This window comes from Carassius gibelio, chromosome A1, assembly GCF_023724105.1.
Source record: "Carassius gibelio isolate Cgi1373 ecotype wild population from Czech Republic chromosome A1, carGib1.2-hapl.c, whole genome shotgun sequence".
Taxonomy (NCBI): domain Eukaryota; kingdom Metazoa; phylum Chordata; class Actinopteri; order Cypriniformes; family Cyprinidae; genus Carassius; species Carassius gibelio.
The window spans coordinates 6,031,409-6,056,861 of NC_068371.1; the positions used below are offsets into that span (position 1 = coordinate 6,031,409).

Below are 25,453 nucleotides of genomic sequence, written 5' to 3' on the forward strand. Positions count from 1 at the left end.
TTGCTGGAGTTTTGTATAAGTTGCTGATCACAGAACAGATTTGCAGATGCTTCACAATGGTCCAAAGCTCATTTTTGGGGGCGGATCCAGATCATGAAGTATTTAAATTTAGGCCGCTGGAGACTAACGGTGATGAAAGAGTGGTGCTAGAGAACCGGAGGCCATTTTCCTTCCCTTTTGTTTCCACAGCATGAGCGAAGGGAATGAAAAGAGGCTGATCATGGCTTTAGAATTCCCTAGTGAATGAGGGCATTTTCAGATTGGCATGGAATGAATCCACATATCCATAGAGCTACGTGCTTCAAGAGCGCGCGCACACATGAGGAAATGGTGAGGAGAAATGCAATAAGGAAAAAGGAGTGAGATCCCATTCCACTTTGACCAAAACAGTGTGACTGAAGATCAAATCTGTGCGATTACAAAAACACACAGGCACACTTTCTTCAACGGGCTTGTGGTAGGGTCAAAGGCTAAATGAAACAATTCAACATGTCGTCTTTCCAGAGAGAGCACAACCCCCATTTCATCCCTCTTTCTTTTCCTCCACATGGAAAAAGAGAAAGAAAAAAAAGCACCTTGCACCTTTCTCCCCACTGAGATTGTGTCACCAGGATGGAGGATACAAGACCTGACACCTTGACCCCAAAAACATCACCTAAAGCAGACTACGGCTGCAACAATAGATTTACAATGAAAAAATAAATAAAGAGTTTTGTTGTTTATGCAAATCTAAAGCAGTGAAAATGCATTATTGCTAATATCATGCTCTACCACAATCTTTAAACAAAACATTACGTTCTAAAAAAGCAAGTGACCAAAGGTCAAAGCCCATGAAGGAATGTCCATCAAACAGACAACAGAAAAGGGGCACAATAAATTGGAGCAAAAATATTTGTCGTTATTCATTACATTTAGGTTTGTAAATTTGAAATTAAACCTCAAATTCTATATAGAACACAACTATATTATTATGAACAATACATTTTACTGAAAATAAAGTTATCATTCCGAAGTTTGGGTTGCAAAAGACTGCATTAGTTTAATTAAAAATACAATAAACTATTTTTTTTATTATTGTGAAATACTACAAATTAAAATAGCTATTGTTTATTGTTATATTTTTTCAAATATTTTCAAATTTAATTCACATCTGTGATGGCAAAGCTTACTTTTCAGAAGTCTTTAATGTCACATGGTCCTTCAACAAATCATTTCAATATGCTGATTATAATTTCTTCTTAATAGATTAGTTTATTAAATCAGTTGTACTGCTTCGTAGTTTTGTGGAAACCTAGATGCATTTGATCAAAGATTCTTTGATGAATGAAAAGTTCAAAAGAAAATAATTTATTGTCCAAATCATTACTACAATTATAAATGTAATTGCTGACACTTTTGATAAATCGTATTGTGTCCTTGCTGGATAAAAGTATTAATTCATCAATTAATAATAATAAAAAAATAACCTATTTAAATTATTTTGTAATGTTATTGTATAGCATACATTAGATAGACTTTGACCAAGGTGATAACATTGACCAACATTTAAAGGAAGCATTGGGCAAAATGTGGTACACTCAATTAATCAGAGAAATAAATGACAGATCAATCAATTGCCCAAACGGTTGTTAGCAGCAGCCCTAAAGCAGACATTAGCAATTCTCTCCAAACTGTCTCCTTGGAAATGAGGAAATGTAAATCAGTCATTTCATCCATTTTGTGGGGAGTAAATGGGCACCTAGTTCTGTTCTTTGAAAACTTTCATTGCATGAGAATTTGTGTAATGACTAACATGTAGTGGCAGCAGTGCTTTGCAGATTTATGGCGTTCCGTGGTATAATTGATATGCCAACTCCAGCTGCTCCTGTTAAATAAAAATATAAATAAATAAACAGCAAGGGGTTTAGAATCAATGGATGCCTTTCTTTACATCACTCCATTAACAGATATAGTTGTAAAATGTTATCTCTGTTGATTTCTCTTTCTTATCTAACTACTTGTGCGGGTTTTATTTTGTTGATAAAACCTTTTCCCCCGAATTTATAAACAGACAATCACTTCACTCTGCTACAATCAGGGCTCCAGATCAAATTAATTCCTTGGAAGCCAATGGCTCAGAAAATTAAATGTTTAGAAGACAATTTTGCCAAACAAACTGCATAATCAAAATAGTCCAGATTTTGGATATCTCCATTTAGATGCTTAATCCGACCTCCACCCATGTTCTTTTTATAATTATTATATTTTTTTATTTTCTGTAGAAATGGTTCATAGTCTACCTGAAAATCTATCTTATATATATATTTTTTTTAATTCACACTTCACTACTCTCTTAAAAAAAAAAAAAAAAAAAAAAAAAAGATTTTTCTTTGAACCCAACTTTGGGACAAGTATAGACAAATCCAAATTTGGGGTTAAAATGTATATATTTTTTTAAAAAAATTACATAACAGTAAATGGGTTGAAACAAGGTTTTTTTTTTTTTTTGAGTGTATTGTTAACTAATCGAAGTGGGAACACAAGCACTCTAAAGATCGACTGAAAGCCAATTACATCAATTATCAATAAAGTTTTAGTGCAACCCTAAAAGGAAATACTCTTTAAATTGTCCAAAATGCTTTTTTAGCTCATTTGTGGCCATTATATAGCTTGAAGCCCTGTAAAACCCTCGCCATCCATCTTCTTGTCTTTTATACTACTTTTAAGAGTTCACTCTCTCACTCTATATTCCAAAGTCCTTACTAACCCTCCTCTATCCTTTATTCTGTTTCCAAATTCTGATTGCAAAGCTGGACGTGATGCTATTTCATATCAAGATCAATCTCATTATGCTCCAGCCCTTTGGCAGGCCCAGACTTTGTGGATGATATAATACTCCTCCTGTGTGCCCCAAACTTGGCTTTCATGGGCAAAGGAGCTTATCGAGGACCTGAATCCTTGGTTCAATTTGCTCTTCACAATGTAAGCATAAACTCTGACATGATCCAGTAAAAGCGCAGCAGTTCTGATCTTACAGAGAGCAGGATGGGTAATATCACCTCGGCTTCTATACATTTTAGCTCAATGAGTGTGTCTATTGGTGGTGGGTGGTATAACCAAAATCTTATATGACTGTATGAGTCATTTTATACCACAGTAACTGTATACCTCATAATATTGCTACTTTTGCTTAAAAAAAAAAACAACAACAACAATCCAAGATGCTCTCTAATGATAAAGTACTGTCTATTTTAATAAATTTGTAACTTGAATACAATGTAACTACTTAAAAATTCCACTGTATGTGCACTTGAGGTAACAAACAAGACTTAAAAAATCCAATAATAAATTATAAATATGGTCGATATGCATGTCAGAAGAAGTTACTGTTAAAAATGATTATATTATGCTGATTTGGTGCTTGGTTATTATCAATTATTACCGAAGCTCAACAATTGTTTTTAATGTTAAAAACTGTTTTTGCTGCGTAACACTTTTGTGGAAACCATATATTTTGTTTTTATATAATTTCTTTTTTTGTCTTTTTTTTGTCTTCCTTTACCCAAACTTTTGAATAGTAGCATTCAAAGATTACCACCAAAACAAAAAACTAAACAAAAAAGGTAAGGAGCAAACACTGTTTTCAACATAAAAAAACAAAACCAGCTTTGCCATAAAAAAAAAATAATAATAAAAAAATAATAATAATAAAACATTAAAATGAAATAAACAAGTTGTTTTAAATTGTAATATTTGATAATATTAATAATATTTCATAATATTGTGGGTTTTATTGGACTTTTGATCAAATAAATGAATGCTTTGTGAGCATAAGAGACAATATACAGTATATATACATATAGGAGCTGGGTATGGATATGATTTGCTTCTCTGGATGGTTTTAATATTTAGGTTCTTATCTTTAATTACAGGGAGTGTCAGATAAAAGCACATCACTGTGCTCTGTTGGGCAAGCAAAAGAAGGGAATCTCTCCGCTCCAATTACCTTGATGAATTCCCGTATCTGTCAAGCAATGAAGCCGTCAAAGTGACTTTAAACTGACAAAGTGAACTTCAACTAAAACGTGCCCACACTTTCGACGTTGCTTTTCAGGCATAGCGAGAAGAAATCAGTGTGATCCACTGTCTGAACACGCTCTCAAAAAACAAGCAGATATTTCAGAGTCACTCAAACTTATAAATACAAAGGGTCTCATTCATGAAACATTCGTAAATATATGAGTAAATATGGGAGTGATTTGCGCGTAAAGAGACCTTCCCGAAAACTCTTCTCCTGATTCACAAATACTTCGTAAACGTCAGATGTGATAGTGAAATGTGTGTGTGTGTTAATGAATTCCAATCAGTCGTAAATGGGACGCGCGTGCACGCTCATTCTCAATTACCATAAATCCCGCCCATTAAATCCGACAGACAACTATATATGAGCATCATATTATGACACCAAATGAAGGATTTCAACGTGTCTTCTCAAAAGCGAATGAAAAATAACAATTTCTCAGCTGCAGAAATTGAAGTTTTATTATCAGAAGTTCATTCAAAACGCCACATTTTATTTTCAAGCGTACATCGTGGCGTACTATCAGGTCCTAAAAAAAGGAAGCTAGGCAGCATATTACAGATGCTGTTAATGGAGTTTCTTCTGCTAATCGAACAGTCCCAGAAGTGAAAAGAAAATGGTTCGACATGAAGCTTGACAGCAAAAAAACAAATTAGTTCACTTCGAAAAAATCGTATTCAAACTGGAGGAGGACCACCATCATCATCGAGCATATCTACATACTACTAGGCTACTCTCATAATAAAAGTAAAAAGAAAAACCGTATGTAATTACTTTATATAATATATTTTTTTCAAAATGCTGTGTAAATATGTACCTGATTAAGGTGAATTAAAATGCAGCTGTATTAATGAGCAAAATGTTCAGATGTTAAACGCACTATTTACGCGTAGCTGGGAGCAGGTGTAGATTTCTTTCGTACCAACTAACATTTGGAAAATACGAACATTTTAATGAATCCGAAATTTTACGCCAGAACCACTTTACACACGATTTACACAAAAATTCGTTCTGCTCGTGTTTCATGAATGAGACCCAAACTCTTTAAAAAGTATAGAGGACCGTTATCTGTGGGGTTGGAACCTGCAACCATTCAGTAAACAGTCCAGCAATCAACGTGACTTTAAAACAAAGTGTAATTCAACTAAAATGTATCCTTACATTTTATGTTGCTTTTCAGACATTACAAGCTGTGCAGATATATTTCAGTCACTCATACACATAAATACACACTATCAAATATATCTTTGTGAGGTTTGAACCTGCAAACTTCTGGTAACCAGTCCAAATCTTTAACCACAAGACTACAATTTCCCTACGAGCAAAAGCAGGTAATATTTTTGCTGGGGGAATAATGCAATAAATTCACCTGGTTGCTTTTATTATGCTATGTTTATAACAACATATTTTATTTAATAAACCATTAAACCATTTATTTATTTATTTTACTTTCTATTCATTAAAGAATCCTGAAAGTATCACAGTTTCCACAAATTATTAAGCAACATAACGGATTTCAATATTGATAATAATAAGAAATGTTTCTTGAGCAGCAAACCAGCGTATTAGAATGATTTCTGAATGATCATGTGACACTGAAGAGTGGAGTAATGATGCTGAAAATTCAGCTTTGCATCACAGAAATGAATTACATTTTAAAAATATGTATTAAAGGAGGGGTGAAATGCTATTTCATGCATTCTGAGTTTTTTACACTGTTAAAGAGTTGGATTCCCATGCTAAACATGGACAAAGTTTCAAAAATTAAGTTGTACGTTTGAAGGAGTAATTTTGGAACAAAAGTTTCGGAAACAAGTTTCGGAAAGTTTTTTTCGAGTATGGGTCTGTGTGACGTTAGATGGAGTGGAATTTCCTTATATGGATCCTGAGGCACTTCTGCCGGAAGAGCGCGCACTCCCGTATAGCAGAGCACTGAGAGGCTGAGCACAGACATTCACTGATCAGAGCGAGAGCGTCGCGAAATGTCACAAAAGGAGTGTGTTTTTGGTTGTGAGGGCAAGACAACCCTGTACAGATTACCAAAAAAACAAAAACATTAAGGGACCAGTGGACAGAGTTTATTTTTAAAGAGCATCGACGGAGTTGTGCAAGTGTTTTTGTTTGTTCCCTGCATTTCGAAGATGCTTGTTTTACAAACAAAGCCCAGTTTGACGACGGATTTGCGTATCGTTCATTTCTTAAGGATGATGCAATCCCAACGAAAAAGGGTCACGATCGTTGCTGCTGCTGCTCTCGTTCAGTTTCAGCCCTGGATCTGATTCTGGATCATAAATATACGCTGAATCTGACTGTTAGCCATGGTTTGTTTTGGTTGTTTTTTTCCTCACGGTAATGTCACAGCTTCCAAACGCTCTCAAAGCAAAAGCCTACTCGCGCTCGTAATTCTTTAGCTCCGCCCACACGTCACGTCTCCAGCGGCTCGTGTTCCCCCACCCCCCCCACCCTTTAATATAGAAAACTAGTTATTTTAAATTCTAATAATCTTTCACAATATTACTGTATTTTAGATCAAATAAATGCAGTCTTGGTGAGTAGGGATGGGCATTTTGGGAAATTTCTCATTTCGATCATCGATAGGTTTCAAAAACGATTAATTGGGGGTGGGGCTTATGTGTGTGTGGGGGGGGCATGGTCATAATGTACATAATGAAAAAATCTGAAGATTATTATGAAAATGAAAAAAAATAAAAATAAAAATCTGACATGAAAATCTGTCTATGAAAACATGAACACATGATTAGGACAGGTTAGATAATGATTATGATCAAGCAATGTTATTAACAAAAGGAGCAATAAATATCTGCCTGAGGTGAAGAGTAGCCTATAACAATAAACGGAAGCTAATTCTATGACACATCCTATGATAAATAAGATAACTGAGATACATATCAGACGTAACATTACAACTTGTATCAGCACAATAGGATGCTAAGTTATGCGTTAGAGAGAGAAAGAGAGAGAGAGAGAGCGCGAGCTCCCGCTTATGCGTTTTCATGACAGCGCGCTGAAGGATGGGCAAGGACAGATTTTACTATAGATTCCTATAAAGTTCTCATTATAAATGTATGGCAGATTTGTGCTATATTTTCATCTACGTTATTAAGTGTAATAGTTGTAATTTTAATAAAGTTTTATTTTTAAGTTAAGTTTTATTTTCCATAAACCTGCGCGTTTTCGAAGCCATATGAATTGAATTATGCCCACAAATATGACGGGAAAAAAAGCTCGGCTGCATTATTATAACATCAGTAATAAAATATCAATAATAATAGAAAAATAAAACATTTAAGAGCAATATCATTATCGGGCATTGCTTATATATGCATGAAACGAATCGATGATATGCAGCGATTTCAGCATAATTGTTCATGTTAATTAATCAGACGTAGACTAACGTTAGCTCTTGCAACTTTTATCTGGAAAAAATATGCCGATGCAGATGTGAACTTGACCGAAAGTGTAACTGATCGGATTGTGCTTTACAAAAACGAAAGTACAATAAATTCACATTAGTGTCACTATCGTTATTTTTTTATGTATTTTAATATTTAATTAATATTTTGTATTCAATTTGCACTTTCTGATCAACCAAAATATTATTTAAATATTATTTAACAGCATGGAAATCACTGATTATTGCTAAATAATTGAATGAGATTTAAAATATATTTAAGATAAAAACTATGACAAACAAATAATTTTGATTTTCATCATCTCTACAAATATAATGTAATTAGGCTACAAATATATCCAGTGCATTTTTATTTTATAAAGACCATTTCATTATTTGTCTGTGATTTTAAAAATTAACACACAAAGATACTTTTTCTTTTTTTGTTACTTTATTCAACGGCATTTTTTTTTAACAAAACATTGTCTTCCAGTATAACTTTAGCAGCATATTTTGATCCAGCGGTGAAACTTAGTTTTTAAAAGATAAGAAAAAAGTTCAGCAAGTTTAACCAAACAACTATTATAAGGTATAAAACAGAGACCAAATAGTCTAGATATTTTAACTATGGCTAAAACTCAAAACTAAAATAATAATATTATTTAAAAAAATGGATATTATATTTACCACGACCGGTGAAACATTCAAATGTCTATTCAAAAAACATAAGGCGGTCTACGTGCTCAGATGAGAGCCGAGTGCGCACTGTTCACATTTAGTGGAATAAATTCGCTCCGCTGGAACAGATGTTGCAGGAACAGCCAGATACAAGTAAACCTTCTCTGTCCCTGAAACTAATGGGCAGCAAATCTTTCACCACCATTTCAGCGAACAGCTTTGTCGTCTTCTCGGTTCTGCCTGCGTTGCATATAAGTCTTACGGCAAGTGATTCAATGCTCGTCTGAGTTGCCGCTCTGTTATCGCCAGATATTTTATGTACAAATTTTAGATGATAGCGCATTGTATTTTTTTTTGATTTGTGTGAAAGCTTGGCGCTGCACAGCTTACCCTGAACTGTTTTTTCATCGTTCTTCTCAAAGGGAAGCCAGCCATCACTACGTGACTTTGAGGCCATTATTATGTCTTCTTACGTCTTTTGAGGCATCAAGTGGGAAGCTAACCAATCAGAGATCAGGGCGCCGCCCAACGTGCTGCCATAACCAATTAAAAAAAAAGATTAATAATAATTTTGATCATCGTTTACGTGATCGATCATCGCTGTCGTGGTCGAGTACTCAAGTACTCGATCACTGTTGCACATCCCTATTGGTGAGCATAAGAGACTTGAATCAAAAATCTTACAGACCCCAGACTTTTGAAGGGTGGGGTATATTTGATTTAATGACAGCTGAGAGTAACTCTGTCACCCCCTGGAATATCGAGAATTGCTATACTCACATTAACAAACAATTAATGCTTACAGTATAACGATTGTTTAAGCATTCGTAAATTATGTTTCTGGCCTGAAAGAAAGGGGGTAACACCAGTCGCCGGTCCATACAAGCATTATTCAAACAGCCTGTTTTACACACAGAACAATTTTAGAGTCTAATCAGCTAGTAAATTCCCAGATAATGACTATACGATTATTGCATTTGAGTCTTCTTCTGAGAGCCATTATAAGTTGAAAAGTGGAGCAGAATGTGGCAATAATAACAGGCAGTGCTCCACAACAACAAAAGACACTCCTCAGGCTTTACTCAGAATTATCATTACTAATTATTGAGGATAATTTACTCTAGGATTTGGCTCAAGCCTGAGTGTATTAGAAGACAAAGCAGCTCAATTTGGGGTTTTGCCGTATTATTCTCTTTTGCTTAAAATGCTGTTCTTTTTCCATTCTCCATGTTCAGAGTAAGAGAGAAACGTGGATCTAATTTTCCCGTCAATTAGATGCTGACTGGGAAATGAATGGCGATGGCCACGAGTGAAGCGATATTAGATCTCGAGATGGGATTAAGTCTTGATGGGCACCAAGTGCTTACACCACCTCAACTTAATGAAAAAGACATTTCACAAACAATCCCCAGGAAGAGAATAATAAGGGAGTTCAATATAAGCTGAAATTCACTAGACAAAGATGTCCATCAGCATGTGCATGGATCTTGCGGCGGTGCTTTACAGGGGATGAATTTAAAGACGCAACTTTTCCAAAAGGTTTAACAGCTAAAGCCCAGCATACAGAAAACTATTTAACCTCATTATGTAAAATGAATTAGACTTAAAGGTTTAGTTCAGCCAAAAATGAACATTATGTCATTAATGACTCACCCTCATGTAGTTCCAAATCCGTAAGACCTCCATTCATCTTCGGAACATAGTTTAAGATAATTTAGATTTAGTCCGAGAGCTCTCAGTCCTTCCATTGAAACTGTGTGCATGGTATACTGTCCATGTCCAGAAATGTAAGAAAAACATCGTCAAAGTAGTCATGTGACATCATAGGGTCAGTTAGAATTTGTTGAAGCATCGAAAATACATAAAGAAATAAAAATTAAAAAAATTCACAACAGTGAATTTTTTCACTGTTGTGAGGTCTTATGGGTTTGGAACGACATGAGGGTGAGTCATTAATAACATAATTTTCATTTTTGGGTGAACTAACGCTTTAATCTTTAAACTTTAAGTATAGGAGTATATACTTTATATATGCAATATAGTATATGCAATGAATTTTAAGGTAGCCATTACTAGTCAGACTTCACTTAACATGCTATGTTCTTGTTTTTTGTGAAAACAACTAAAAAAAGATGTGTTTTCTTACCATTATTTTGTAAATCACTGTATTTTCATCTTAAGCACATTCAATTCAGCCTTTAAACTCTCATTCAAACGTAAGTGCTGCTGTAAATTCCGCAGTGGTGGTGTCGACTGAGCTCCAATACTGAAAAAAAGGTGCAGAATAGGTGCAATATAGGGAATTTTCATGTTTTCTTATAGCTGATTGGATCTTAGTTTGCCAACTTTTAAACTTTGACAACCAAACTTATTTTTTTTTTTCATGGCACCCAAAACAGTTGACAGCAATTTCTCTCAGCGCTCTGTGTAACGTGGTGAAGCATTTGCCCTTAAATGCAACAAAGCAACCAGCACATCACAGCAACGGCATCTTTTGGTGCCTTCACTGAAACACACTGAGAATTCTGATAAAACCTTGGAAATCTTGGAAGCGGAACAACCTTAATCTGACAAAAAATAGAGGGAGAGTGGGAGACAAAGGGCAAAACAGTGACAAGAAGGGAGAAGAGAAAGACAGGTAGAGAGATGCGTTGGAGAGATTCTTGGTTTCTATCCTCCCCCGTCACTACTCTCCCTAATGATCAACTCTCTCTGATACACTCTTTAATGCATGTTTAAGGCTTTGCCATGGACGGCTGGCGCAGCGCTGATAAGGCCGAATACGTTATCCGCTTCGACAGGCTGACTCGTCCACACCAGCCTTCTGCTTAAAGCATCTCTGCCAGGATCATCCGCTGCCACACTGTGATGACGACTGCTATGACAGTACTGATAAAGGACAATCGAAGATGTCAAAAACCACGGGGTAAACAGATGAAGGGTATACAGGACTGGGAGGAATGAAAGAGGAAGTTGTTACCTTATACCATATTTCACAAAAGACAACATGATGTTTGCAGGTGGTGATTTTTCTACTGATGTCTTTGTGTTTAGCACCAACTCAGCGGCCTGAAGCTGTCAAGCTCTTTTGGGCTCTGTGAACACCAGGAGTTTGAACAAGAGACATTGGGTCAGAGCACAAAGCATGACACACAGGTTAACAGAGCTCTCACGTAACCCCAAGAGCTCAGGATGAAAAAAAGTCAGAGAATGAAAGAACCTGTGGGAAATAAACTGGTGTGGAGTTTGCAGTCTAACGAAAATCCTAGAAAGATGAAGTAAAAACCCTCAAAATGGTTAAAGCACATTAACCATAATATTTTGGACTTAAATTGTTAAAAAAAATGCTTCTGTATTCCACAAATAACAGGAAAAGAGCTTATGGTTTTGTAAAAACATCAGGCTGACTAGACTCGTCAAAGACATTTCAGGACTGATGTTAAATAGACCACGTCTGACTTCCTACTAGTGGTCAATGAAAGTACCCTCCCCTTCCCCCGGCTTCAAAAATAACTGCCATCTGATTATGCCAAATTTCTGACCAAAATGTCAGAAAGTGGACAGGGCAATGTCTCAGGAACACAAAGCATCCATCAAACGGACAGTTCTGCCACACAGGCTATTATCATTCATTCAGCAGGGCTTCTAATAGTCAATCACATTCAAATTCATAAATACAATTAATTACACTTGCATCACGTATTTTGAATCGAAACTATTTCAGTATGCAATGTAAAGAACAGGAGTTTTGATGGGAAAAAGAAGCCCGTTACTCAACTTTCTTCCATGGAACTTCCCTCTTTCCGATGGACTTCCAATTAATAGAAACTGGACTCTTTAACCTTCAATGGACACAAAATAATATAAATGTATTTTATAAAGGTTGTGCATACAACTTGTGTACTATATTCCAAGTCTTTTGAAGTGATGCATTATTTAAGTCTTTGACTGTTCCACAAGAGAAAATAAATCATGGTTTGGAATGACATGAGGCTGAGTGAATGAAGATAGAATTGTGATTTTGGGAGAACTCTTCCTTTAAACATGTTTCTATAATTACTTAAGACTTAAATGATGTACACAGCATGGCTGCAAAATATGAGAAAAAAAAGGTGATGTGAAATATTGGAATATTGATTTAATTTCAATATATCGTGAAGCCCTAGTCACATCCCATCCCATAATGTCTAAAAGTTCAGGGAATAGCTGCCCACTTTAACTGTAAATTTAACTAAATATTATTGAAGTAAACTTTTATATACGTACATTGCAGTGCATTGAAAACACACAGCTTGTCCACTTTTTCTTTTTCCCTTGGAGAGAAGGTAAGAATATAAATGCACTTGTTACAAATGGCCTACAAATCTCTTGAATATTAAATCAAATGTACAAGGGAAATGGAATTACACCTGCAGACCTGGATCTGACATGAGTGGAGACCGGAGGGGGGCCCAGGGCCTGCTAAATATTCATGCCTCTTTTTTGTGTATTTATCTTTTAAAGCCTTATTTTGCATTTTAAAACGCAAAGTGAAAGAACGCACCACACAAGCATGCCCAGTTGGAGAAGAGAGTGTGGGGTTTTCAGGGCTAGGCCAACCATGAGTTGCTCAATATTCAGAATTATTATTATTTATTTATTTTTGATTATAAGCAATGCATGTGGAATGAGTCTGGGTCTAATGTTGATATATTGATATATCACAGCCTCTCAGTGGCTGGGGTACTGCGTCTGTCAGGATGGCATGGAGAATCATTTTGGTAATGCTTCTCAAGCACAATACAAATCATTTTGCAATCCACTACTCTGGGCCTTAAACAGGGCTCCCTATCGCTCCAGGCAGGCATAGAAGCGACGGCTGTGCACATGTGTGAAGGACTCATGCTTTTCCATTTCTGTTAAGCACAAACACCATTGCAAAAATAGTGATTGTTTTTCCAAGAAGCCTGAAAAATGACTGCCCCTACATCTGCCATTTTTCAGACGAATTGGAATTTCTGCACTATTTGTTCTGTTACACTAACAAATACTGGCAGTGTTGTACTTACACTGCCACCTAATGGTGTGGATGTCATGTTTTTTACATACATATGCCACTGGAGAAATGCTTTCTCAGCAGTTATATATTCTGTAATATATTCTGTGAGGAGACGTGTCCAGTAACACAGAGACTTCAGTGATAAAGCAACAATATTTTCACCTAGTAATGTGACCTCAATATGGCAGCCCCCATTAGGGTAACCCAATCTGCTTCCATCAGCCTTTATTAGGTTACAGAAACTTCAACTTCATTATATGCATATCTGTTTTACTACTGTTTTCTTTATATGCTAAACCTGAGGAATAAAACTGCAAAAAAATGGGCCACTAAATGCAATCACTTTTCAGCAGAAAATGATGTTAAATCTGTGGTCAGGGCCTTCTGAAATTGGTTTTATTTTTCTCCCAAATCCCTTTTTTTTCAGTTTTATTTTTCTAAATTCTGTTTTAATGGTTCAATTTAATTTGAGTAAACTAAACTAATTGGTTGCAATCATGAAACTTAAACAATTTAGAGCCTGGTGTTATGAAAATGCGGATCAAAAGCACGACTATATGGCATCAGTTTCTATTTGGTGTGCTATTTAAATGCAGAAATTTACTTTGACGTGGATATGGCACTCACATGTTTTGCGTGCATATAATACATTTTTCCTGTATATGATAAGCACTTTTGGTGTATATATAATGCGCACCCCTAATCCTAACCATTGCATTTCATATGCACGCCAAAGTCAATTTGATCGTATAAATAGTACACCAAATAGAAACAGAAACTTGTAGTATTGATTTGCATATTCATGAGATTGGGATAGCAATTTAAGAACAATTTATAAAAATTGTAACAACAATATATATATATATATATATATATATATATATATATATATATATATATATATATATTAGGGGTGTAACGATACGCGTATTCGTATTGAACCGTTCGGTACGACGCTTTCGGTTCGGTACGCGGTACGCATTATGTATACCGAACGGTTCGTTGGAGTAATTAATTATATTTGAAAAAAAAAAAAAAAGAGAGAGAAAGAAATATAATGATATGCGTTCAACAAGGTAGCCCAATAACCCAAACAACGTAACAGGCAACGCCCCTGACACTCCCGAAGAAGAAAAAAACACCATCTTATATGTTTATGTTAGGCTACTCAGCAGGCGCTCGCTCACTCAGTACACGCTGAAGGCTCGTTGCAAAATAGCCAATGCGTTTAACAGACTAGAAATGAGAAGATCCTCCAATAACCAACAGGTCTGGTGTTTGGGTGCACTTTGGATTCCCTTTAAGCTATAATGGTGATGGCAAGAGAGTGGTGGATAAAAAAACAACGGTATGTCGCATCTGCAACATGACAGGGTACACCAGCGGGATTACAAAAAAAAAAAAAAAAAAACCAGCGGGAATATATGCGTCAGTACTATCTGGGAAAAGACGAAAAAAAGGAGAAACATGCACGCAGCAAACTATCCCTGCAGCATTTAGACACTATAGCTTACAGGGAATCCAACCCAAACACCAGACCTGTTGGTTATTTTAGGATCTTATATTTCTGGTCTGTTAAATGCATTAGACATTTTGCAACGAGCCTTCAGCGCGTGCTGAGTGAGCGAGCGCCTTAGGGGCCGTTCACATATCTTGCCTAAAAACGCATGGAAAACGCTAAGCGCGTCTTTCTCCTGAGGCGTCTGTCTTTGCTAAGCAACAATGACGTGCTCTCTCCATGAGACGCGGAAATTTCAGCGAAGGATAAATGGATTTGCAGCTCTAAAAATCGCTTGCAGTAGCTCTGCTACTGAATTTATTTCAAAATTGCAATCCATATACAACTATGATCAGCTGTTCCTTCATCTTGGCTGAGCTCTCAACGTTGTTACGGGAAAGGATGAAGCTGATTGGTTGGTTCTTGTCACATGACCCGCGGTGCGCTTGCGGCATTCTGAAAAGTTGAGATGTTTTTACATTTTGCTGTATCTAAAACGTATCGAACCGAACCGAACCGAACCGTGACATCAGTGTATCGTATCGAACCGAACCGTGAATTTTGTGAACCGTTACACCCCTAATATATATATATATATATATATATATATATATATATATATATATATATATATATATATATATATATATATATATATATATATATATATATATATTTATGGCTCTGTGAAATCAGTTTTATTTTTCCCTAATGTAATTTAGTTTTTCCAAAATTCTTCTTGAGAGTTTTCAGTTAATTTTAAGTTTGTTTTAATGATTTTTGAGTCTAACTCAATATGTTCCACCATTCCCCTTTCAGTCATTTTAGGCAGTCATTTCCTCTCCTTTGCCACTTGTATGCCTTCCAATAACAGTGGTCACAAATGTAAAAAAAAAAACAAAAAAAAAAAAAAAACATTTTATATATAAAATGTCCGTGACATCATCCATAGTTTTCTGAATAGTGTTTTTGAAGCTTAAAGTGGGCAGAGCAGGCCATCGTCATCTTGGCACACGTAACTCCCGGATAATCGAAAATTGCCAAAAAGGTGGGAGCTGGTTGCTGAAGCCACCCCCACCTATCTCGATGGCAGTGTCAGCAGCAGCAATCCACCTGTCACTCAAGTGGCCACGCCCCTTAATTATGCAGAACTTTAAGGCATAATGTAATTTAAATGGATGAGTTATAAAAAAAATTCCCACCCTCACAGTTGTCATAAAGGGCAAAATTAGCTATGTAGAACTACATTGAACCAAGATGGGCATTTTAACATGGGAGGTCTATGGGATTAACTCTCTTTTGCAGCCCGCTTCTAGCGGCCAACTGACAAATTACAGTTTAAGTTACTTCTGTGTTGGCTTCACGAGAGAGCGGGAGGTTTCTGCTTGGTCATGAGACTCATTATGGAAATGTATAAATGCAGGTTGGCACACTGACACCGTGTTCCCAATCTGAGAGATCAATGCCACGGGAGAGCAGTCCATCCCAACAATAAGGGAAAAAATTTAACAAGAACGAGAAGAGAGAGAAATAGAGAATAGGGGAAAGACTGAGAGAGGCAGAGCAGCATGACGCGCTTTTCCTATCTATGGATGACTACACGTAAGCATCATTATGCCTCTGAGCTTTTAGAATTAAACTGCCTTCATCAAACACTCAGCATGGTGGCCCTCCTTGCACAGTTCACCTCAGCTAGAGGGAGGTTTCAAGACTTCAAACATTTCAGTTGTTTCAGAACATAAACTCTTTCAAGCATTTTGCCCCAGTGCCAGTTGGAACAGTAATGAGTCGAGCCGCAGTTTGAGAGCTGAAGGGAGAAGGGATCACACTGCTCTTCAGCTCCAGCTGCTAGAGTCAGGATGGAGCTATCAGGGGCCCGGACACTATTCCTGCGGCAGATACTGTATTACAAGAAATGTTCTGGCAGAGATATGAGGAATCGAGACAGCAGAAGATCCCGTGAGTCCAACGGCAAAACAGTAGCAGAATTACAGCTATATTATATATCAGTGACCATATCTGTACTAGCCAAGCTTCGGCCGATATTGTAAGCAACTCATCAATGCTCTATGTTTTTTATAATATTCAAATTGCTTATCAGCTTCAAATGTATTAAACTGGCATTTTTTTTAATTTCAATTATAATGCTGCCTGATTTCTATGCAGCATACAAATTGTATATTATATACTCACAATAAAATAACTGCTACTGTTATCATAACAATAAACAAGCATTAAACTGGACACAGTTTTGCATCTAATTAGAGCTAATTGTTGAAATAAATTTAATAATTTAAATGTAAATAAATATTGAAGTATTAACACATTTTTTATTATACATAAACATATACTGGTCAGTCTATAAGTGAAACATATATGCATTACCTTTTTTACAGTAATTCATACTTTTATTTAGAATGGACACACTAAACTGTTCAAAAGTGTTGGAAAAGAGTTTTGCATTGTTACAAAATATTTTAAGTCCATTCTGAACTTTATTCATCAAATAATTCTGAATAAAATTATTACGGTTTCTATAAAAATATTAAGAATGTTTTTATTATCAATTAACAATTAGGGCCCTATTTGAATGATCTCAGGGCATGTCCGTATACGCTTTTGCTAATTACGGGAAAAGATTCGGCGCACCCGGGCGCATGGTCTAAATGGGTTGCCCCTATTCTCTTAATGAGTAATGGATGTTTTTTGGGCATAACGTGCAATAAACCAATCATAGTATCATCTCCAATTCTCTTTGAAAGAGCCATTTGCGCTCGTGCCATGTCGAATTTGCTATTTACACGGTGGAATTGGCAAGTGCAAAGACAGAACACCTCTCCAAGATGAAATTGAGCTGCTCGTGAGCGAGCAAAAAAAAAAAAAGCCTAATTCTGATACATGTGATGATTATACATTAGGACATTTTTATATTTACGTAGCCTACACATTAGGGTTGTAACGGTACGAGATTTTCACGGTATGATAATCGTCACAAAAAAGATCACGGTTATATGACAGTATTAAACAGTCAAAACAGTTATTTTTTTTTCTTTTTTGGTTGAATAATGTTTGAAAGCATGTTTATTCAAATTTCATGAATGAAAAACAAGAAACTGTAATCACTGATTATTTATTAGTTTAATAACTTAGATTTACCATTAATTACTCATACAAATTCATAAATACTGTTTTGACTTAATTTTTTCTGGATTCTGCACTTTTATGATTTAATACAAATATACTATCAAAAATGGTGGTAATGAAAATGCATAGAAATTTAACAATTTGATTAATCATTTTAAACTCTTACGTTTTTGCAAAGGGTTGCACAACAGAGATTTGCTCAAATAAAATGAGGGAAAAAAATATGTTCCTACACAGTTACTACACTGTTAGTACTGTTAACTGACTAGCTGTGAAAATAATTGCTGATAATGATCGTGGATTTGCACATCTTCATTTGAGAACTGAGTTGAGCTGAAACTAGCAAAAACACTTGCGCCATGCCTTGCGCCAGGTGTATGATAAGGTCCCTAATGTTGAAAACATTCTTAATATTTTTTTCATTTTTCAATATAATGTTGATATGCTCAGCATATACAATAGACAACATTTTTGTTCAAAAAAGTTAATCAAAGTTGTCCTAAAACCAAAACAATACCCGTTCTAGGACAACTTTGATTATTTTTTTGATCCACTTCAAATGTTGACTACTATAGAATTATCTCTAAGGATCATGTGACTCTAAAGACTAGATTAAGACCTGCATCACAGGTGTGTGTGTGTGTGTGTGTGTGTGTGTGTGTGTATATATATATATATATATATATATATATATATATATATATATATATATATATATATATATAAATATATTAAAACAAACAAACAACAACAATAACAACAAAAACTGCTGTAAATTTTCCTTTTTTTAAAAATCTTATTATTATTATTATTATTATTATTATTATTATTATTTTATTATTATATTCTTTACTGTATTTATCAAGAAATAAATTCTACCTAAATTACTGCCTAACCTGAAAGCATACAATACTGCCTATATGCTTATTATATTTTGTCACAACTCTGATGGCTTGATATATTGTTAGCGGTCTCTTGGTAACAGTGGAAGGGATGTGAACCTATTCCATATTCAAATTTATGCCCATGGCTACAGAAGTTGGAAAAGACTAAGAAAATCTATCATCCAGAAGCAAAAGCACCTCTTATGCATTAAAACTGAACAGAGCATGACATCTAGACAAATATAACTTACACAGATATTCATTTGACTCATTCTCTGGAAGTGATTCAACACAGCCTACGGGATTTAGATTTAAGAGCAGTTGCTAAAGTAAGAAAATCAAGTGTTGGACACAGCCATGTACTCAACCGAGAAGCCTATTTTGAGTTATATATATAGGAATAGAGAGAAAAGCAGTGTATAAAAATGTAAATATTTAATTAAAATGCATTGATTAAAATAAAATATGATTTAAATAAATAAGTAACTAAAACAAAAAGGTACTGATCAAAATAAATAAATAAATAAGTAACATTTAATTTAGATAAATAAATAACTATTAAGCAAAAACAATTTATTAAAATTAATTAAAAGTATATAAACTATTATATACTATACTATACTATATAATATTTACACATTTATAACAATTATCAAAGTATTAATTATTGCCTATACATAGAATTATATAGCTTTTAGATTTAAGAACCCTTGCATGAAAATGATTTGGCGTATTTGGCAGTGAGTATCTAAAATATTGAAATATTAAATACTGGCATTTAAGATACTGAAAACCCAACTAGGCAAAAGGGTTGAAAAAAAAAAAATAAGATATGAGCATTTAATACCTACATATTCTTTTTTATAACACAATATATTCACACTTATATTATTTAGCCAGGCAGGCAGGCTTATTGGTAAATCCCATAATATCTTAAAATATCATTATTCAGCCATCTTGATATATAATATCCACACAAAACCTAAAAATAAAGCTAGAAGGGAATTTTGCACCCAAATCCTCAAAATGCCAGGAATAAACCCAGAAAACAGTGCCTAACGAGAAACCTCATCCCTGACCCCGATTGTAAACCAGGACAAAATAAGAAGAAATAAATAAATTTGCAAGTCATCTGTAAACGCTGTAAAGAAGAGTCCACCTCAGGCAGATTCAAAGGGGAAACAAAGAATCTGCAACTCAAGCAGCTCAAAACTGTTTACTCAATCTTTTCCTACATTTTCACATGAGCCAAGCCAAGATTTGAGACACACAATTTGGCTGATGAACGAGTAGCTGGGTTAATAAATAAATAAATAAATAAATAAATAAATAAATAAATAAATAAATATTCTACACCCACTACCAACTCCAATATTCCTCCCTTGCTTGTAGAGGGCAGAGTAAACCTTAAGAGATATATTAAGATCAAATGACAGGGAGTCAAAATACTGCCCTTCTCAGCACCCGCAGAGCACCGGATAGGAAAGAGAGGGAGGAAAAGACAAAAGAGGAAGAGGAAATATGAAGAAATGAGTTTAAAAATGCAGGAGGGGAAAGCAGAAAGTTGCTGCTTTCACCACTTTGCCTGATTTGTGCTCAATATGATCACTCTCCTGCTCCTCTGCTGCAGGGGAGAGGAAAAGGTCAAATACACATCATATTTTCTCAGGAGAGAAAGAGAGAAACAAAAAGGAAAAGAGAAAGAAAGACTATATAGAGACTGTCTAGTCTCTGGGGTACATAATTAAGGCAATTCAGAATAATAAAAATAAAATAAAAAACAAATACATTAAAATTTAATGATCTTTTAATTTAATTGTATTCAAACTGATGGAAGTGTCCAAAATATGTTCAAAAATAAATAATAATAATAATATAAATAAATTAATGTGTGTGCATGTACGTATGTGTGTGTGCGCGCCTATATATATATATATATATATATATATATATATATATATATATATATATCACTACGTCTACTTTTGTTTAACGATCGATTAGTTTTGTTTATTTTATTATTATTTTACAATGTAAGGCCAGCGGTACAATGTTGCACGGACACGCGCACTCGCAATCCCAGTGGAACAGACAACTGCGAGGATAAAACACAATTTTGCTAGAACATTAACGCAAAAATATATTAATATTAGAATAGCGTTTAATTCTTCCCATGAAAATATAAAAATAGCCGTCTCTGGGTCATGTATATGTCAACATCATTTAACTGCGCGGCAGGTAGCCTTATAAAGATATTCGAGTTGGACACGGGCACTGTAAGACTTTTCCACAATTTAACAGCCCTCGCAGCTGTGAAAGGCAGCTTCAACATAGCATCAGTACCTCTTTTTTCTTTTGCCCTCCTCCAGACTGAAGACATAGCAGCAGAATCAACAATATGGACGCAAACGGCAGGTTGAATTGGAATCCCTTGAATGCCACCGCCATGATGGAAGATGCTCTTATCGCATCAGTACTGCTGAGCTCTTTGATTGGCTACAATCGCCTCCAATCAGAGGGCACACAATCGCTTTTTGGGACTTGTAGTTTTTAACTAGATTTTACAAATGCGTGAAATAACAAGGGGAATACCATGTAAAATCCTTCTAAATTTTTCAGGAGTAACTTTATCAGTCATTTAAAAATATGTAAGTTTCATTTTCTTGTAAACATGTTTTAGAAATAGAGTTTTGTCACAGCCTAAGCAGTAATTGAAGAAGATGCACACGTTTATATGTAGCCTTGCTGCATCTCCAGTTCCTGCCAATGGGGGGCAAACCCAAAAGTGGTTTTCCATCATAGAATTATATTGAACATGGAGAATGCATGACATGGCAAAAATTAGAAATTAAAGCATTTGACATGTTCATGTAATGTTCTTAAGTGTTAAATAACGTGTTAGTTATAATAATACAATGCATTATTATTAATAATAATAATTAGTTGTGAAGAACATACAAAAATAATGTAGAAGATGTATTATGCTATTTAGTGTGTATTATATTCCCTGTTTCTTTCTCATAATACATCTTTTAGTTGTTTTATTAAAGTAGCAGCTGAGAGGTCACTAGGGTAATAGAACGCACTTGAAAGGCAGAGTGCTGCTATTTACAGCTTCTCACATTTGATTGTGAGAGAAAATAATGTCCTTTAACACAAACTGCTTAAAAATTAAATACCATGACTAGTACAGTACACTTTGCTCTGATGCTTGCATGTATGTATATGAATGAATATATGAATATGTATGTATATGAATAAAAAATAATTATATATAAATAAGGAAACATTCTGTCTAGTAATTTTAAAAGGAAATTCTACTGTATACAGTATCTCAAGAACAGTATGTTAGATGGCATACATAACCCATCAGGCATATTAAGTTATTATTTCATCATTTTTTATTAGCTCACGTACAAGCTAAGTGCATGGTTGGTCTGTTCCATTCCCCCCCAAGGACCTGACTCACTCATACCTCTGTAGCAAATGATGTCTTTCATTTGGCCAGCATGCATCTCTATGCAGAACGAATATAAGGTCATGTCATTCATCACACAGATGCATGTGGCAAATGTCAGACTGTTATTTTTAATGCATTTAATCATTTTTTTTTTTTTTTTTTTAAATGAAATGGTTTAGATTCTGACTAAACCATTGACATGTCTGACTTAGATTTAACTGGCTGTAATATAAACACATGAGCATTTTTTTATTCAGGAGTTGAATATGAAGAATATGTTATAGTTTACTTTAAAGGAATAACTGACACAAAAAAAGAAAATGTACTCACCCTCAGGCCATTACAAGATTTGTTTCTTCATTAGAACAGATCTGGAGAAATGCAGCATTACTTCACTTGCTCACCAATAGATACTCTGCAGTAAATGGGTGCCGTCAGAAAGAAAGTCCAAACAGCTGATAAAAACATCACAATAATCCACAAGTAATCCCTAAAACTCCAGTCCATCAACTAATGTATCAAGTAAACAGATGTTTTGTTTGTAAACAAATCCATCATTAAAGCATTTTAAATTTTAACCACTGCTTATGGTCAAATATGAATCCATAATGCATATACATAATGCATCACTTCATACAGTGAAAAAGTCCCTATTATCGTCTCACATAAATATCCATGTTTTTTTTTTTTTTTTTTTTTTTTTGGAACTGCCTTGGACTAATTTTGCTGGTAAATGTCCTTGTTCTGAGCATATTTCTCTCCTGATTCAGACGAAATTACTTTTGCACTGGGGAAAGCTATTTTATGGATGGAGGACTCATATTTTAGCCTGAAGCAATCATTCAAAGTAAATAATAATAATAATAATAATAATAAAAACTTACTGTACTTAATGACAAATGATGACTTATAAACACAAAGCTTTTCACTTCAGAAGATATTAGGTGATGGACTGGAGGATGGACTTGTGGATTATTGTGATGTTTTTATCAGTTGTTTGGACTCTCATTCTGACGGCACCCTTTCACTGCAGAGGATCCACTGGTGAGCAAGTGATGTAAGGCTAAATTTCTCCAAATATGTTCTCATGAAGAAACAATCTCATGAGTAAATGTTCAGCAAACTTTCATTTTTAGGTGAACTATACCTTTAATAATCTCTCTCACACACAGACATGCAAGTGGTGTGACAGTCAGCTTTTGCTGAACGCGACATACATTTAGTTCTTACCTCATCCAGGAATAACATGCCAAAATTTGCAAGACAGAGGATGATATATGTTTTCCATTGATATAGGACACAATACTTAAACCTACCTATTCTCTGCATGTTTGTCTCCCTCGGCGTTCCCAAACTCTCTCTCACAAAGACACGCATGGATGCTTGAATACACACAATTGCTGTTGAGCTGTTCCACTTGAAATCAGTCTCACTGTGGTTTCAGCTCACTTTATTGTGGGCTGTTAATTTGGGTCCTAGACTGGGAGCTGACGTCACCAGAGCTGGGGCTGGCAAAATGTACCCAGCTGAGGTCAGATGCGCATGTAAAATCCATGCCAAGGAATGATTGGTTGTGGAGTGGCACAATGAAAAGAGATTCAGTGCAAGCCCTGCCTTTGGAACAATGATTTCAGCTGTAATACTGCTGTGTAGGTTATTTTAAGAGCAAATTTACATGTCATTTTCACGTTTCTCATTTCAAGCTACAGAACATAACATGTATGAATTAATTGTCACATTTTATTTATTTTTTGTTAAATTTACAGTAAAAACTGTATATATTTATGCATTTAGCGGACGCATTTATCCAAAGCAACTTATAGTGCATTTAGTTTTTACCTAACCTATACACACATACACACACACACACAAGCGCGCGCACACACACACACACACACACACACACACACACACACAGAATTTAAAAAAAACTTAAAACATCAGAATTGTCTGGAAAGCTTGTTTATTATCTTTTAAAATACAGTTTTCATTATGGTATGGTAGCATTTTTACATAACTTACTGACACTTTAGAATTAATATACTGGATTGAACGTTCACACTGGAAATTGTTCATGAGGACAAGTCAACAGTGCACTTGCACTATATTTCAAGATGCAACACACGCATGCGAATTAAAACTTAAATAGCATTGCGGATCAGCCCAGCATGCGGGCAAGAGTCTCTCTCTCTCTCTTTCTTCCATCGTAGCTCTAGGACCCAGGAGAATAACTCGCAGGACAGTTTATTTTTTGAGTGATGAAAAGAACCTGCTCGCAGAAGACTAAGGGGACTGTGCAAGTCAACTGACTAGTGTGGATAGTCATCGCGCCGCAAAAAGCCAGAAAAAAAAACAGAAAAATAATTATATATATCACCTATACAATCCACTCGAGGAAGATCTTCCCCCTTTTTTTCCTTCCAATCCCTCCCTCCCCAGACCCCCTCTCCCAGACACAGAGTCCGTATTCAGAGCACCGGTACTCGGTTGGAGGAGCGCGTTTGGATAACGGGAGGTTTCTGGAGATCACCGAATAGGGCAGCCGCGTAGTGCGCACTGTCTAATCAACCGATCAGTCAATCAAACGTTCAGTCAATAAACCAGCCGTGTCGCAGCAAGAAGCCTCCTTCTCATCCGCCTGCTCGAATCGAACCGATTTCTTTAAATATACCGCAAAAGGTTGATTTGAAAGATTGTTCAACGAGGATTGCTGCAAATGTGCCGTTCGCGCGCTCGACGATCTCAATGACAACACGGTCTCTTACTGTCGGAAACACTTTTTGCCTTTGGAAACAGGAGAGCGACACGCAAGTCTGTTTGTGTCACGTTACTGCTGCTGGGACACTCTGAGTGACTTGTTATATTTCAAACAGGCTATCGAATAGTTGAGGCTGTCGCTGGAGTCGTGATCAGCGGGAATGAGACTGAGGGAATCCGCCGCGGCTCGGAGAACTGGGCTGGCTTTCGCTCGGGAACTACAAGGCTAGATATACAACTTTTGTGTTAGACTTTATCTTACTATATGGAGCGATCGGCATCGCTGGACATCGAGGCGCTGAAGGTGAGCTGCTGATGTGACAGCGTATAGTGTGCGTTCGGGACTCAGTGCGGTGGTGGTGGTGGTGGTGGGCTGCTGGATTTTGTGCGTGGGGTGCATTTCAATAACCCTCGTTCAAGTTGTGGCCATTAAAGGTACAGCTGCCGATGTCTTAGGCTGCTGCTAAAGCATCATGGTCACCTGTCAATTCGCAAACAGTTCGCATTTTTCTCTAACATGCA

The 25,453-nt window shown here is 35.7% G+C and overlaps 2 protein-coding genes across 2 annotated transcripts in view; one reads left to right on the top strand and one right to left on the bottom strand.

Moving 5' to 3' along the window:
• tusc3 (tumor suppressor candidate 3) overlaps positions 1–21,188 on the bottom strand; it is a 73,275-nt gene extending 52,087 nt beyond the window's left edge. Inside the window, exon 1 of the mRNA XM_052571140.1 lies at positions 21,058–21,188. Within this exon, the coding sequence (XP_052427100.1) occupies positions 21,058–21,162 (105 nt within the window). The 5' untranslated portion in view covers positions 21,163–21,188. The remainder of the gene's footprint in view (positions 1–21,057) is intronic.
• A 2,983-nt stretch (positions 21,189–24,171) lies between these two features.
• LOC127969432 (zeta-sarcoglycan-like) overlaps positions 24,172–25,453 on the top strand; it is a 208,941-nt gene continuing 207,659 nt past the window's right edge. Inside the window, exon 1 of the mRNA XM_052571412.1 lies at positions 24,172–25,235. Within this exon, the coding sequence (XP_052427372.1) occupies positions 25,197–25,235 (39 nt within the window). The 5' untranslated portion in view covers positions 24,172–25,196. The remainder of the gene's footprint in view (positions 25,236–25,453) is intronic.